Source organism: Lepidochelys kempii, chromosome 6 (genome assembly GCF_965140265.1).
Source record: "Lepidochelys kempii isolate rLepKem1 chromosome 6, rLepKem1.hap2, whole genome shotgun sequence".
NCBI lineage: Eukaryota > Metazoa > Chordata > Testudines > Cheloniidae > Lepidochelys > Lepidochelys kempii.
The window spans coordinates 108,996,290-109,012,151 of record NC_133261.1 but is presented as its reverse complement, the minus strand read 5'-3'; the positions used below and the strand labels follow the sequence as shown (position 1 = coordinate 109,012,151).

At 41.6% G+C, this 15,862-nt stretch overlaps 1 protein-coding gene across 1 annotated transcript; it reads right to left on the bottom strand.

Moving 5' to 3' along the window:
* Positions 1-330: 330 nt before the first annotated feature.
* On the bottom strand, positions 331-13,923 carry LOC140913627 (uncharacterized). The gene is made up of 3 exons (XM_073350354.1): positions 13,287-13,923; positions 12,490-12,699; positions 331-497 (listed from the first exon to the last, which is right to left on the bottom strand). The coding sequence occupies exons 1-3, from the start codon at positions 13,867-13,869 to the stop codon at positions 331-333; spliced, it is 960 nt and encodes a 319-aa protein (XP_073206455.1). The 5' UTR covers positions 13,870-13,923.
* Between the last annotated feature and the right edge of the window lie 1,939 nt (positions 13,924-15,862).

The following is a 15,862-nucleotide window of genomic DNA, read 5'->3' as shown; positions in this document are numbered from 1 at the left end:
GATGTTCGTAACTCTGACGTTCTACTGTCCACACGAAAGTGGGTGTACATATACACATGAACGAATACACACAGACACACACTTTTAACCTATATTTTATATATATATATATATATATATATATATATATATATATATAATCACACTATATGTATACTCACACACTTTCCTGTTGTGGAGTTTGTTCACTGGGCCAGATTTTATAGTATTTCTCCTGATAAGCGGTACCTTATTCTGCTAGTATGCCCATTTATTTCAACATGAGTGAGGGTATCGCAATCTGGTTCCTATAACACAATACTTTTCTCTAGGCCTACTAAAATCAACCTTTTAATATCCTGGCATTTTGCTGACTACCAGCCAAATGAATGCAAATATGTCTGCTGTTCCAGATCGTTCAGATGCTAGGATCTGAATGTCATAGAAGTTGCCAGCTAAATATGGCACTCCATTTACTGATGGCCAATCCGTGTTTGAAGAAGTTTGTTCAAAGTATTCTTAAAATATAAGGCAAAGGAAATTTCCATTTGATGTTTATTTCTGCAGCACAATATTCATCAGATTTTCCCCAAAGCAAATCTGTCTGCTAAAATCTTTCTACACATGTTGAAACTTTCAGTTCAAGATGTGAAATTATTCCCACAGTATATAAGGCCAGCTTTTTTTTTTTTTTTTTTTTTTTTTTTTTTTTTTTAAAACTTGTAGCTGAACATTTTAACACATCCTTGTAGGAAAATACATAACCTGGCAGGTATTAACTGAGCAATCTGGCCTCAGAAGAGAAAGCTAGAGTCCTACTTTTACTGTATTTCAGTTTCCAGACTGGTGCTGCAGGTCAAAATTGGACCAAAGCCTTTGGACCATAAAGTATTGACCAGAGTGAGCATGGCTGGCTTGCCCTTATCATATGATTTATAATTTAAGTCCTTCCAGGCAACCTTTGTGATTGATGCCACACTAAGCTTAGGTCATTTTTTTGCTACTATCCTAGCTGTATCAAGCTTACCACATCTTAGAAATCGTAATAACATAACACTGGCTTAGGTAAGTAACACTGTAATTCTAACAAAAAAGCTGGGCCTGGAGGCTTTTCTCTTAGATTTTGGACCATGATCATGGCTGCACTTACTACTGGCCCAACAGGCAAAAACTAATGATTTTAAAATTGCTATTAGTTACCAGCATGGCCTCAGGCCACAAGACCACAACCAATTTTGAGCTCTGCTGATAACTACCTGGGCTCTGGCTCTGAATATCAGCAGTTAGCCTTCTCTCAAAAGCAAACTTTACACAGAGTCCCTGACAGCATAATATTAAATTATCCATGTCATTCAATATGTAAAATTGGGGAGATAATGAAGCTTAGAATTCAAAGGGAAGGGCTGTGCTAAGGAAGTGAGAAAGAGCTGATACATAACGACACCAATTATAATGTTGACTAGCTATGAAGAAATGACCTTCATTTCCTTTTAAATGTGGTCTGTATGTTTGCCTGTAGATATGGAAGAAGGTACTGTAAAGCTAAATGTTGCCAAGGAACTAGTGGCTGATGCTCACTTTGTGAACAGAAAAGTGAAGTCAAGTCTAGACAGGTGCTTTCATGCCAAAGTAAAATGAGTCCTGCTGGCTGCAGAAAATGCTGTTAAGAAAGGAACATTTAGAGACTGATCCAAAGCCCATTGAAATCAATGGAAAGGTTCCCATTAATTTCAGTGGACTGTGAATCATGCCCTCATTCAGCAGGATATCTACTTGCTCTTCCTAGAGGCAAGAGAATTAGAAAAACTATCCTGCTGCTTTGCTTATCAATATTGCTTTTATCCTACCCTCAGCTTGTGCCTAAAATCGTGTCTATTCCCAATTTTACAGTGCTAATCAAATTCAGTGGTCACTATTAAAACATCATCATTTGCACATATTTTAAAATGCAGTGCGTGGTACCTGAGATACTACAGAACCCAATCACACCTGCAACAGCCATCCGCTTTTGGAGGTGTAGGTACACACCGTGGGATCTCATGTATCACTATGGGATAACTGTGGGTTAATATGTGAAGAACAATGCTGGCTAACATGTTTTTGCTTTATTTTCCACTAGGTGAGTATTCTTCTTCCCCCGATTGGGGATCAGGGTCCCATTGTACCAGAAGCTGTACAAACATATGATAACCAGTCTTTTTCCCAAAGACTTAGAACAGATGAAAGGTATCCTCAGAAAGGACTGTACCTTTCTTTAAATGTCAGTTGTCATACAGGTTTCAGAGGAACAGCCGTGTTAGTCTGTATTCGCAAAAAGAAAAGGAGTACTTGTGGCACCTTAGAGACTAACCAATTTATTTGAGCATGAGCTTTCGTGAGCTACAGCTCACTTCATCAGATGTTTACCGTGGAAACTGCAGCAGACTTTATATACACACAGAAATCATGAAACAATACCTCCTCCCACCCCACTGTCCTGCTGGTAATAGCTTATCTAAAGTGATCAACAGGTGGGCCATTTCCAGCACATACAGTATTTGTATTTCTTTGTGCCTTGGTACGACAGATAGTAATGTATTCTGGATGAGGACTTAGACTTATACAATCATTTATAGGTACTTGAAAAAATTGTTGATTAGATTAGATATCAACTCAAAAGTCCTTTAGCTTAATTTGGGTATTGGACATGGTATGACTGAAAGATCTCATTTTGACCAAACTCCTCCTTCTCCATAAAACAAGTGTATTTCAGAGCAAAAATTTCAATAAAGGTGAACGTGGTCTCTATCAGAGCTTTTTTGAAAACTGGTAGACTTTTTCATGAAACATTCTTGATTTGTATTTTTGATGAAAAAATTAATTTTTAAATAATTGTTTCTCACTTCTTTCCTTTTTTGCTTTTTTCCCTTCCACTCTATTCCCCCCCCCTTTTTTTTTTTCATTTTCTGGCTGGAAAAGAGTACAGAGAAAAGAAAAGTAAACCCCTCCTGAAAACTGAAAGCAAAACAAAAACAAAAAATCATTTCTTCAATTTAGTTTTTTTGTTGTGGTGGAGAATTAAGAACATTTTGAAAAAAAGGAAAATTATCTGCCCAAAATATATTTTTAAAAAATAACTTTTTTATTAAAACATGTTTTAAACAATATATTTCTACCGGCTTCCATTTCTTTGTTTGGACTCACAATTTTGAACATACTTTTTTTTTAAAATCATGTGATCACCCTCATTTGCATGTAAAAAAGACATTTGGGCATGAAAACCAAGTAGTGTCCAGGTCCCAGAAGGCTGCTTTTTGAAAAATTGTGACATAATCCTGCTATCATTATAGTCAATGGCATGGGTGCCAGTGACCTGAATGGCTGCAGGATTGGGCCCTTAGTATCTAAGGCTGTATTGGAACAGTTGTTAATGGCTACTCCATTTGCCTATTCTATACCAGAATTTCTGGTGTTTATTATTTAGTGCTACTTAGTAAAGGACTTTAAATTACCTTTATTATGAAAGATGCTACACAAAACCCACCATCAATCTATTTTGTTACTTATGTGGACATATGATGCATCACGATGAGTCATAAATGGTAAGTGACCTATTGGGATGGGATTGAATTGACAGCATCTTGAGGCTGCTTAACATTCTGTGGTGTTTATCTAAAATGGAACCCTCACTAGAGGATGAAAAATCTAACTGTTTCATAAATGCCCACGTTTTCTTCTGCCTACAGCTGTAACATTCCTTGTATTGTCCTCATTGCACTGATGAGCATAGATAAACAAAACAAAATTTCACATCCCAAAGCAAGCACACATTTAACAATAGGCTACATTTCAGTGTTTAACTGTTCAGCTGTAAGAATGACATTATTTGATTGGACACATTTTCTCCTTTTTAAGAGAATTTAAACTGTTTCCTAAAATTCCACAGGCATCCCATAAACAGTACATCAGACATTGTCTTTTTTTAATGCATTTTTAACCTAGTCACATGTGAAAACCAGCTTTTAGCTCAATGTACCTTCAGTTAACAAATAATTGATTTGCTAACATACCGCAATATTAATTCTTTGGGTATAGTAAGGGTCTTAGTTTCCACTTATTTGTGGGATTGCAGTTACCTGTGATTACAGGCTATGTATAGAGATGCATTTTCCAAAGTACTTCTAAAATTTCTTTAAGATTTTAATGAACTTTATAATCTAAAAGATTAGCCCTTTCATAAATGATACTATGATTTCTGAACGATATGTGCATTATGACACAAAATCTTTCGGTGTTAAAATCTTTAGGGTTATCAATAGAGGTAGAAATAGATTGCTAGATATATACAGTTTAAATATAGTATATCTTTGTTCAGAAGCTCACTTCATTTAGCATTTAATTTAACTATGCACCTGTACTGAAAATTACACAGACACATACCCACACTACACATATATTAAATAGAGAGAGAGGAGAAATATATACAGTATAAATATTGTATATCTTTATTTAGAAGCTACCTTCATTTAGTAGCTGCACCTTAACCATGCACCTTTACTATGCTAGCCGCAGGGGAATGTAATTAAATTTAATAGCTGCTGCCCTCGTTTTGAAGTCACCCTCGATATAAAGCTGCATAGGGAAGTAATTAAATTTAATAGAAGCTGAGGCTTCTAAAGAAAGATATACAGTATATAGTCCATATAGTTTTTGGAAAAAGTTAATTTCCAGCAGTAGCAGGCCTGTCCCTTGAAATATTCATGGTTTTGTAATTGTTTAAATCAAATCTCTATCTACAAAAGAACTTTCTCTGTATCAGAAATGATGGAATGCTGACAAATCTGCGCATGTTCTTGGATACAACAAAAATAATAATAAAAGAAAAGACTGAAGAAGAAAATAAAATTATAAAAGAAGCCCCCAAAAGTCACACTTTAATATTCCACTCTCATTTTCATCAATCACTGAAGCAATACCCCCTAGATCAGTGCATTAACTTGTTTATCTTTTACAACGAGGAAAAACTTCATAGCTTCATCATTCATTCCAGAGTGAGGGGGGAAAAACAAAAGGCAGCCACCGAAATTTGCATGGTGCTCAATTATACATTAGTGAACATCACTTGGCAATCTGTTCATATCAATTTAATTGGATTTTAATACTGCCTCTGATCTTGTTTTCTAATTAACAGCAGTGCCTGGCAATAAAGCAGAACCATGCACCCAGCAACACCTTTGATCTCAACCATATGGAGCTCCTCCGTGCTCTTGAAAAAAAAATTTCCCTTGCCTCCGATGCAGGCCGAGAGATACTGGGGCCCCCAGATGGCTGAATACCACTCATGACTGTGACTTCATTGATTATTTTCTTTCCTGATTGGTCCTGATTGAAAATAAATAAAACATGCACTTGGAACTGGATGCAAATTGGTGTCACAAGCTTTTGGTTATGTTGATCATTTTCTCAGCTCCTTCTTCAGATGACAAGTATTTAAGTAAACATTAATTGACTCAATGGTCTTTATTAAGGAGCACAACTTTATCACCAGGACCTTTTGTTTTATGTATAGTTACTGCCCTACACAACATTTTTAATTGGTTTGAATGAAGCTAACTGTTCATTCTTTATCTTTCTGATGTTACCATCATAGGCAAACTATTTAGGCATGATTTGAGCACAACAGTTTGATTTATATCTGCTCTTTGATGATTCACTCTTGACAATCGGTTCTTCTTTTTTGCAAAACCCATAGGTAAAAAGCATGCAGAATGGTGCTCTGATCTTTGTTTCCTGCACAGGTCTGACTTGAAGTGTAGTATGCTCAAGCAGAGCAAATGTTCGCATGCCATATTTCACATGTTCTCCAGTCAGAGTTTGCATTAGATATCTAGGATGCAGTGAATTGTCTTGGTGATTTTCTTCTGGGTGCTGAAAAACAGTCATGCTATTTAAATAATCAGCAATGGTGTCCTGAGTCAGTTATACACTTTAATGTAAATATTTTTGATTTTTTAAAATATAAAAAAAAAACACACCAAAAAGACCACTGCCCTCTTTTAGAACACTTAAAACACACAAGAATAACATACATGTATCTCCATTTCCCATAACATAAAAGTATTCCCATTAATAACCAGGATCAAGAATAATTTTGACTTCTGGCTCATGAAGAATATTTAGTCATGAAGTTGTGCTTCTCTTTTTCCTTTCACTTTTTGTTCTGAATCTCGCATAACATCTTGTGCATATCAACGATTCCAGTATGTTTCACAAGCAGGATCAGATCGGTCTTGAAGCAGAGACTTCTACTGTATGTCTAGATGTGCTGCAGCAAGATGTGGTGTTGGTGACTTTGCAGGGTACACCTGTCCTTTTGCATTAATACTAAACCAGTCTAGTGATAAGGACATTGGCTCCAGGGCAGCTGCTTTTCAGATGAGATGCAAAGCCAACATTCTGACCACTTGTGTTTATTAAAGACCTCATTACACTATTTGATTACCATGTGCTACTTAGACTGCATGCCACCTCTTGTAGATTCATTTAGATATGTGTTCTTCACTCCGCTCTAAACTCTTTTGCCATATTTTAATGCACTTATTAATCACCTTCTGCATACCAATCCATATGGGCTGAATTTTAATGGTGGATTAAGTGTTGCCTATATATTATCCACCTCATAAGGATGTTGAGAGGAGTAATTTAATTAATATTTAACTAACCTGCTTTGAGATCCTCTGATGAAAATCACTATAGATATACAAGGCATTATTAATTTTCTTTATTTTATTAAACTTAATCTCTTTTCTTTTGAGTGCAAAACCAAATCAATTTATCATTATATTTACTTTTAAAGTATACACATATTTAACAAATAGGGCCAGATACTGAATGATCTGACTTTCATGAAACTACACTGATTTATTTGTATCTGCACATGTTTCAGGAAATGCAATTTAAGAAATTCAATGAAAACTAGGTAATGGAAACATAAAGGCTTTTGGTGGGCAGGGGGGTCAATCCTCCCAAATATAGGGCCTGATTCTGACATGAATACCCATGTTGAGTAGCACTTACTCATATGAATAATCCTGTTGAGTTTCGATCTACTCATGAAAGTGCTTCTCAGTGTAAACAGGGGAGGTAGAATCAGGCCCAAATGCTTTGGAGACAGCCCTCTTAGCCCAAGATAAGATAAGATTACATTGTCTGTGTTCAGATAAGAATACTGAGGCCCCAATCCTGCAATCAGATCTTCATAGGCAGATACCTGTGCCTGTATAGAGTCCTACTGAAGTTAATATGCACTGTGTAGGTGCAAAAGTCTGCATCGATTGCAAGATCAGGGCCTAAATGCTCTTTTCAAATATGAGTTTAGTTGGAGTTTACCAAGTGTCTCTTTTTTTTCTTCCTTATAGTATTTCAAGCTATCAACTTTTGCATTTTATCACTGAGCATAAAAAAAAAAAATTGAAGGAAATAAATGACTCAAAAGAAGATAGAAGTTGTATTTTTTATTCTGCTTTTGATTTGCTGATAAATTAACACTGTGCTAACTTCTATGGCTGCACTGACATTTACTGATGAAGGAGGTGAGTTGATAAATGTAAGGGTTTCCTGTTGAACTCTGCAAATAAGCTGCTGCTGATTGGACGTGTTGCGCCAAGATTACTGTTGTGGTCTTTGTGAGCCCTGGGACTTGCAGACCTTGTGTCGTTACTATGTTGGGACACCATTTTGTTCTTTGTTACAGATTTCCTTGCTCTGATAACATGCTAGATGCTGCCTTGTTTGCTTACTGAACTGCTGCTCCCAATTTTGGTGTCAGATCTTTTTTTTAAATCACGATGTTATGCTTAAGCCTGGCTCTGTGGCTACCCCATTGCATGTTTTCTTACATCACTGGATATTAGAAATGTTTGCTGATATGCTAGACCACATTCCAGATTTTAAATATAGGCTAGGAAGGATTTCCCAGTGCTTAGAACATTAACCTAAGACTTGGGATACCTGGGTTGAATTCCCCACTCTGACACAAGGTGACTGTGGACAAGTCACTTAGTCTCTCTGTGCTTCAGTTCCCATCTGTGAAATGGGAATAATAACACTTCCCTACCTTACAAGGGTGTTGTGAGGATAAATACATTAAAGACTGTGAAATGCTTAGAGATCTGCTGACGAATCACACTATTTTAGAGCTACATATTATTATCTATCATATATGATCAGAATAAACGACAAAGGAATCTTGGTATCCTTTTCTGACTCTGCCCTATCCATGGAAAACTATATACTGGACATGGTACCCAGGTTTTCTGAGTTGTGCAGTTTGTGTCACCTGCACCTTTAATTATCCTATAAAAACCTGCATAGCAACACACCCCTAGGGACAAAAAAGCTAGCTACTTGCTCTGGTTGTAGTGGAATGATTCCTCTCCGGTTTGAGCTATGATGGTCATTTTACATCCACCCTATGTTCTTGTTGATGTCTTACAAAGTGATGGATCTACTTTATTATTGGCTGTTAAAGTCCTTAATGGTGCTTGTCTTGGCTACATTTGAGATTTAAGCCTTGTACTGATGAATATCTATGCTCAAACACCACTCATAGTTTAGGGATTGACAGGGTGAGCAGTACAGTATGAGACTCTTGCTACTCTAATTGCAACCTTTCCTTCCCACTTTACACACACACACACACACACACACACACACACACACACACACACACAATTTTCTATTCAAGTATGTTTGTGGAATAACCACAGCTGACCATCTACATTTATTATCTTCCCTTCCAATCCATTCATTTCTAAGTGTTTGTATTTAAAGCAGGTGGTATTTCATTATGTTTTTCTTATAGTATATTACTTTTTATACTGTTGTAGTGCACCCCTAGCATTTTGGCAGGAACTTATTAAATTCACATAAATTATTAACTGTTGTTGTTATTACTATTTTACACATTAACTTAATTTACTCAATCATTTGGGGAAAAATATACAGAGTGATGGGCAGCTTCCTCCCTGAAGTGTATTTTTCCCCCTTGGATTTAAGTATCTCCCAGTAGTAAAGCTCAAGGAGTGTGCTTAGATGATGGTGATATCAGTCGTACCTTGACAAGGGAGCTATTATCCACCCCAAGGAGCTATGTCATCAGAGCTAGGATGCTATCACAAATTAAGTGGCAGTGGACTGTATGCACATAAGTTAATCTTTGTGTTTATTTCTGAATTTGGTGGTCCAAGTTATGATGTAAACATGACTACATATGAACATCGGTGTCATTCAAGTCCAATCTTACCCCATTGATAAGCCCCAAAATTATGCAAGACTCTTCTCCTGATTTCCTCTCTTCAGAGTTATCTCATAAGGTAGCTTTGCAGGCACAATAAGAGTTAAAATTGCTTTATCAGGATTATGTCTCTGTTACCTCATGATGGTTATTTGTCTTGCAGAACCTGGGCTGGTAATCTGATGTATAGGAAAGGGACTTGAACTTTTGTCTCCTACATCCCAAGTGAATACCCTAACGCCTGGGCTGTAAAGACATTTTCACACTGTAGCTGACCCAGTGACTAATTATTTACACAAAGAGGAGCATCTCCAACAGGAGATATTGTGTCCCACTGGCAATCCCACAGCCCAACAACTAGTGCACCTTCCAGAGAGGTAAGACATTCACATTCCAATCACTGCTCTACATTAGCTACGGGGAGTATTGAACCTCGATCTCCCACAGTTTAGGGGAATGCACCAACCACTGGGCTAACGGGGAGGCAACAACACCAGCCACAGCAAGGATGGGCTTAGGAGAGGGTTTACAACGTTGACTCCCAAACCAAATTGGTGCCTCCCTCCAACCTAGATTTAGTTGCCTAAGGGTATGTCTACACTACGAAATTAGGTCGAATTTATAGAAGTCGGTTTTTTTGAAATCGGTTTTATATATTCGAGTGTGTGTGTCCCCACAGAAAATGCTCTAAGTGCATTAAGTGCATTAACTCGGCGGAGTGCTTCCACAGTACCGAGGCAAGCGTCGACTTCCGGAGCGTTGCACTGTGGGTAGCTATCCCACAGTTCCCACAGTCTCCGCTGCCCATTGGAATTCTGGGTTGATATCCCAATGCCTGATGGGGCTAAAACATTGTCGCGGTTGGTTCTGGGTACATATCGTCAGGACCCCGTTCCCACCCTCCCTCCCCCCGTGAAAGCAAGGGCAGACAATCATTTCGTGCCTTTTTTGTCTGCTGCCAGCCAAAGATGTAAAGGATAGATGGAGTGGGTCAGAACAAGAAATAGACCAGATTTGTTTTGTACTCATTTTCCTCCTCCCCTGTCTAGATCACACTGCAGTCAGTCACAGAGAAGGCGCAGTGAGGTTAATCTAGCCATGTATCAATCAGAGGCCAGGCTAACCTCCTTGTTCCAATAACAACGATAACTTTGGTGCACCATTTCTTATTGGAACCCTCCGTGCAGTCCTGCCTGAAATACTCCTTGATGTACAGGCACACCCTTTGTTGATTTTAGCTCCCTGAAGCCAACCCTGTAAGCCGTGTCGTCAGTCGCCTCTCCCTCCGTCAGAGCAACGGCAGACAATCGTTCCGCGCCTTTTTTCTGTGCGGACGCCATACCAAGGCAAGCATGGAGGCCGCTGAGCTCATTTTGGCAATTAGGAGCACATCAACCACCACACGCATTATCCAGCAGTATATGCAGCACCAGAACATGGCAACGCGATACCGGGCGAGGAGGCGACGTCAGCGCGGTCCCGTGAGTGATCAGGACATGGACACAGATTTCTCTGAAAGCATGGGCCCTGCCAATGCATGCATCATGGTGCTAATGGGGCAGGTTCATGCTGTGGAACGCCGATTCTGGGCTCGGGAAACAAGCACAGACTGGTGGGACCGCATAGTGTTGCAGGTCTGGGACGATTCCCAGTGGCTGCGAAACTTTCGCATGCGTAAGGGCACTTTCATGGAACTTTGTGACTTGCTTTCCCCTGCCCTGAAGCGCATGAATACCAGGATGAGAGCAGCCCTCACAGTTGAGAAGCGAGTGGCGATAGCCCTGTGGAAGCTTGCAACGCCAGACAGCTACCGGTCAGTTGGGAATCAATTTGGAGTGGGCAAATCTACTGTGGGGGCTGCTGTGATGCAAGTAGCTCACGCAATCAAAGATCTGCTGATATCAAGGGTAGTGACCCTGGGAAATGTGCAGGTCATAGTGGATGGCTTTGCTGCAATGGGATTCCCTAACTGTGGTGGGGCTATAGACGGAACCCATATCCCTATCTTGGCACCAGAGCACCAAGCCGGCGAGTACATAAACCGCAAGGGGTACTTTTCGATAGTGCTGCAAGCTCTGGTGGATCACAAGGGACGTTTCACCAACATCAACGTGGGATGGCCGGGAAAGGTGCATGATGCTCGCATCTTCAGGAACTCTGGTCTGTTTCAAAAGCTGCAGGAAGGGACTTTCTTCCCAGACCAGAAAATAACTGTTGGGGATGTTGAAATGCCTATATGTATCCTTGGGGACCCAGCCTACCCCTTAATGCCATGGCTCATGAAGCCGTACACAGGCAGCCTGGACAGTGGTCAGGAGCTGTTCAACTACAGGCTAAGCAAGTGCAGAATGGTGGTAGAATGTGCATTTGGACGTTTAAAGGCGCGCTGGCGCAGTTTACTGACTCGCTTAGACCTCAGCGAAACCAATATTCCCACTGTTATTACTGCTTGCTGTGTGCTCCACAATATCTGTGAGAGTAAGGGGGAGACGTTTATGGCGGGGTGGGAGGCTGAGGCAAATCGCCTAGCTGCTGGTTACGCGCAGCCAGACACCAGGGCGGTTAGAAGAGCTCAGGAGGGCGCGGTACGCATCAGAGAAGCTTTGAAAACCAGTTTCATGACTGGCCAGGCTACAGTGTGAAAGTTCTGTTTGTTTCTCCTTGATGAAACCCCCTGCCCCTTGGTTCACTCTACTTCCCTGTAAGCTAACCACCCTCCACTCCTCCCTTTAATCACCGCTTGCAGAGGCAATAAAGTCATTGCTGCTTCACAGTCATGCATTCGTTATTCATTCATCACACAAATAGGGAGATGACTACCAAGGTATCCCAGGAGGGGTGGTGGAGGAGGGAAGGAAAATGCCACACAGCACTTTAAGCACAGCACTTTAAAAGTTTACAACTTTAAAATTTATTGAATGACAGCCTTCTTTTTTTTGGGCAATCCTCTGTTGTGGAGTGGCTGGTTGGCCGGAGGCCCCCCCACCGCGTTCTTGGGCGTCTGGGTGTGGAGGCTATGGAACTTGGGGAGGAGGGCGGTTGGTTACAGAGGGGCAGCAGTGGCAGTCTGTGCTCCAGCTGCCTTTGCTGCAGCTCAACCATACACTGGAGCATTCTGGTTTGGTCCTGCAGCAGCCTCAGCATTGAATCCTGCCTCCTCTCATCACGCTGCCGCCACATTTGAGCTTCAGCCCTGTCTTCAGCCCGCCACTTACTCTCTTCAGCCCGCCACTTACTCTCTTCAGCCCTCCACCTCTCCTCCCGGTCATTTTGTGCTTTCCTGCACTCTGACATTATTTGCCTCCACGCATTCGTCTGTGCTCTGTCAGTGTGGGAGGACAGCATGAGCTCGGAGAACATTTCATCGCGAGTGCGTTTTTTTTTCTTTCTAAGCTTCACTAGCCTCTGGGAAGGAGAAGATCCTGTGATCATTGAAACACATGCAGCTGGTGGAGAAAAAAAAAGGGACAGCGGTATTTAAAAAGACACATTTTATAAAACAGTCGCTACACTCTTTCAGGGTAAACCTTGCTGTTAACATTACATACATAGCACATGTGCTTTCGTTACAAGGTCGCATTTTGCCTCCTCCCACCGCGTGACTACCCCCTCAACCTTCCCCCCTCCCTGTGGCTAACAGCGGGGAACATTTCTGTTCAGCCACAGGCAAACAGCCCAGCAGGAATGGGCTATACTGAGTGTCCCTGAAGAAAAGCACCCTATTTCAACCAGGTGACCATGAATTATATCTCACTCTCCTGAGGATAACACAGAGAGAGAAAGAATGGATTTTGGTTGAATGCCAGCAAACATACACTGCAATGTTTTGTTCTACAGTGATTCCCGAGTATGTGTTACTGGCCTGGAGTGATAAAGTGTCCTACCATGAAGGACGAAATAAGGCTGCCCTCCCCAGAAACCTTTTGCAAAGGCTTTAGGACTACATCTAGGAGAACCGCAAATGCCAGGGCAAAGTAATCCTTTCACATGCTTGCTTTTAAACCATGTATAGCATTTTAAAAGGTACACTCACCAGAGGTCCCTTCTCCGCCTGCTGGGTCCAGGAGGCAGCCTTGGGTGGGTTCGGGGGGTACTGGCTCCAGGTCTAGGGTGAGAAACAGTTCCTGGCTGTCGGGAAAACCGGTTTCTCCGCTTGCTTGCTGTGAGCTATCTACAACCTCCTCCTCCTCCTCATCTTCTTCGTCCCCAAAACCTGCTTCCGTATTGCCTCCATCTCCATTGAAGGAGTCAAACAACACGGCTGGGGTAGTGGTGGCTGAACCCCCTAAAATGGCATGCAGCTCATCATAGAAGCGGCATGTTTGGGGCTCTGACCCAGAGCGGCTGTTCGCCTCTCTGGTTTTCTGGTAGGCTTGCCTCAGCTCCTTAAGTTTCACGCGGCACTGCTTCGGGTCCCTGTTATGGCCTCTGTCCTTCATGCCCTGGGAGATTTTCACAAAGGTTTTGGCATTTCGAAAACTGGAACGGAGTTCTGATAGCACGGATTCCTCTCCCCAAACAGCGATCAGATCCCATACCTCCCGTTCGGTCCATGCTGGAGCTCTTTTGCGATTCTGGGACTCCATCATGGTCACCTGTGCTGATGAGCTCTGCATGGTCACCTGCAGCTTGCCACGCTGGCCAAACAGGAAATGAGATTCAAAAGTTCGCGGTTCTTTTCCTGTCTACCTGGCCAGTGCATCTGAGTTGAGAGTGCTGTCCAGAGCGGTCAGAATGGAGCACTCTGGGATAGCTCCCGGAGGCCAATACCATCGAATTGTGTCCACAGTACCCCAAATTCGAGCTGGGAACGTCGATTTAAGCGCTAATCCACTTGTCAGGGGTGGAGTAAGGAAATCGATTTTAAGAGCCCTTTAAGTCGAAATAAAGGGCTTCACTGTGTGGACGGGTGCAGGTTTAAATCAATTTAACGTTGCTAAATTCGACCTAAAGTCCTAGTGTAGACCAGGGCTAAGTCTTTTTGAAGGTTGTGACTTAGGCCACACCCCTCTTCCCAGCATTTCCTATTGCTCTCTGATCAACTTGCTGGCTTCTATGAATCCTTTTCTGAGGCCCCTTAAGTCTCCCCCATGCCTTATATAGGGCACCTAACTTTGGGCTGTGGAGTCTACGAGGTAGTAGGGCAGCCAAATGTTGGATGTTGCAGTGCTGAACCTAAGCCCCCTTTGTAGAGCTCTCCTTTAGAGTGAGACTCTATCCTGGGCTCCCTTCAGCTTTTCCCTCTGCTCTGGTTGCAGTATTGCAGACTTTAGCTGTACAACTTCTACAGCTTTCAGAGTAGCAGCTGTGTTAGTCTGTATTCGCAAAAAGAAAAGGAGTACTTGTGGCACCTTAGAGACTCACCAATTTATTTGAGCATAAGCTTTCATGAGCTACAGCTCACTTCATCGGATGCATTCAGTGGAAAAACTTCTACAGCCTATGTTACAAAGCTCCTCTACAACCTTCCTTCAGCTGCCCTCAGTTTGCAATCACCAGGTTTTTATAGCCTGGCAAGCTCCCAGAAGCCTTTGCAATTGCCCCCCCCACCCCGCTTTTTTTTAAACCACAGTGTCTGGCTCAGTGTTTTATTTCTACTAGTCAGGAGATAGCTTCTTTGGTGAACCTGCTACAGGTCTAGCTTTTCTTTGCTAATTCTTTTTATCCTCCTCCAGTTGCTCTATTATAGCTATAGTGTTTTAAACATCAGCTAATGGCTTTTGCATCTCACTGAAATGAGCATTTCTTTATGTAGGTCCTGCTTCTATGGGAGTATTGCAGAAGTAGATGAGTGACCAAATGGCACTGACAACTTCAGAGAAGGGAGTGTTCTCTACTCTGAAATGCGGAAATGCATAGCCAGCTAGGAAAAGGAAATGTGTACACCAAGGCCAAAGTAGATTGAGCTGCCCAGACAAAAACAGAATTCTGGAATGGGTCTCAGCTCCAAGAGGTGATGCTGGAAAGGTGGCTGACTCTGATTCCTGAATGGCAGATGGAGAATGTCCCATGTCCACTTTGAGGTACATCTCTTACTCTCTTCAGGACATGATGCAACCAGAAATGTGGCATTTGTATGCATGTAGGTTGAGATGCATACCCTGTGGATGAGCTTCATGCGCATTTCAGGCTGGAAGTAAATCTCTTGGGTTTATTTTGGTTTGTCTTTTGTTTTGTTTTTTGAACTCTTGAGTTTGGCAATGCTGCCCTTTGCCAGTGGGAGAGAGTCCCCACTGACTCTGTTACAACAGCATCCTGCTCCAGCTATGAAGCAGGCTGCTACATATGCATGGCACTCCCTGATTAGCATAGTTTGCTTTCATCAGTCTCCTGCCTCCCTCATGGGAAGCAGAGGGTTCAAAATGTACTGAAATAAGCTGTCTGGTCCCTAAAAGTTTGTTATGAAGTAATGAAATTCCATTTTGGTGCCATGACAGCCTTTCCCTTTAATTCTTGTTTCACATATCCAGACATGCATTTCTGCAGGGGAAGAGGATAGCCTCATTGATCCAGGGCTGCTCCTCCTTCCACCCTCAGGGCCTTTTTCTAAAAATCTTATTAATCACCAGTATTATCAGGTTAATATTCTTTATTTTAAATGACAGGTAT

What these genes read in the sequence shown, in the direction of transcription:
- LOC140913627 (XM_073350354.1), bottom strand. Translation starts at nt 13,869, where the DNA reads ATGCAGAGCTCATCAGCACAGGTGACCATGATGGAGTCCCAGAATCGC. An exon ending in AGGCGGAGAAGGGACCTCTG is followed by an intron (nt 12,700 to 13,286) that starts GTGAGTGTACCT and finishes TTTCTCCACCAG; the next exon opens with CTGCATGTGTTTCAATGATC. An exon ending in GAGGTGGAGGGCTGAAGAGA is followed by an intron (nt 498 to 12,489) that starts GTAAGTGGCGGG and finishes TTATATTTTAAG; the next exon opens with AATACTTTGAACAAACTTCT.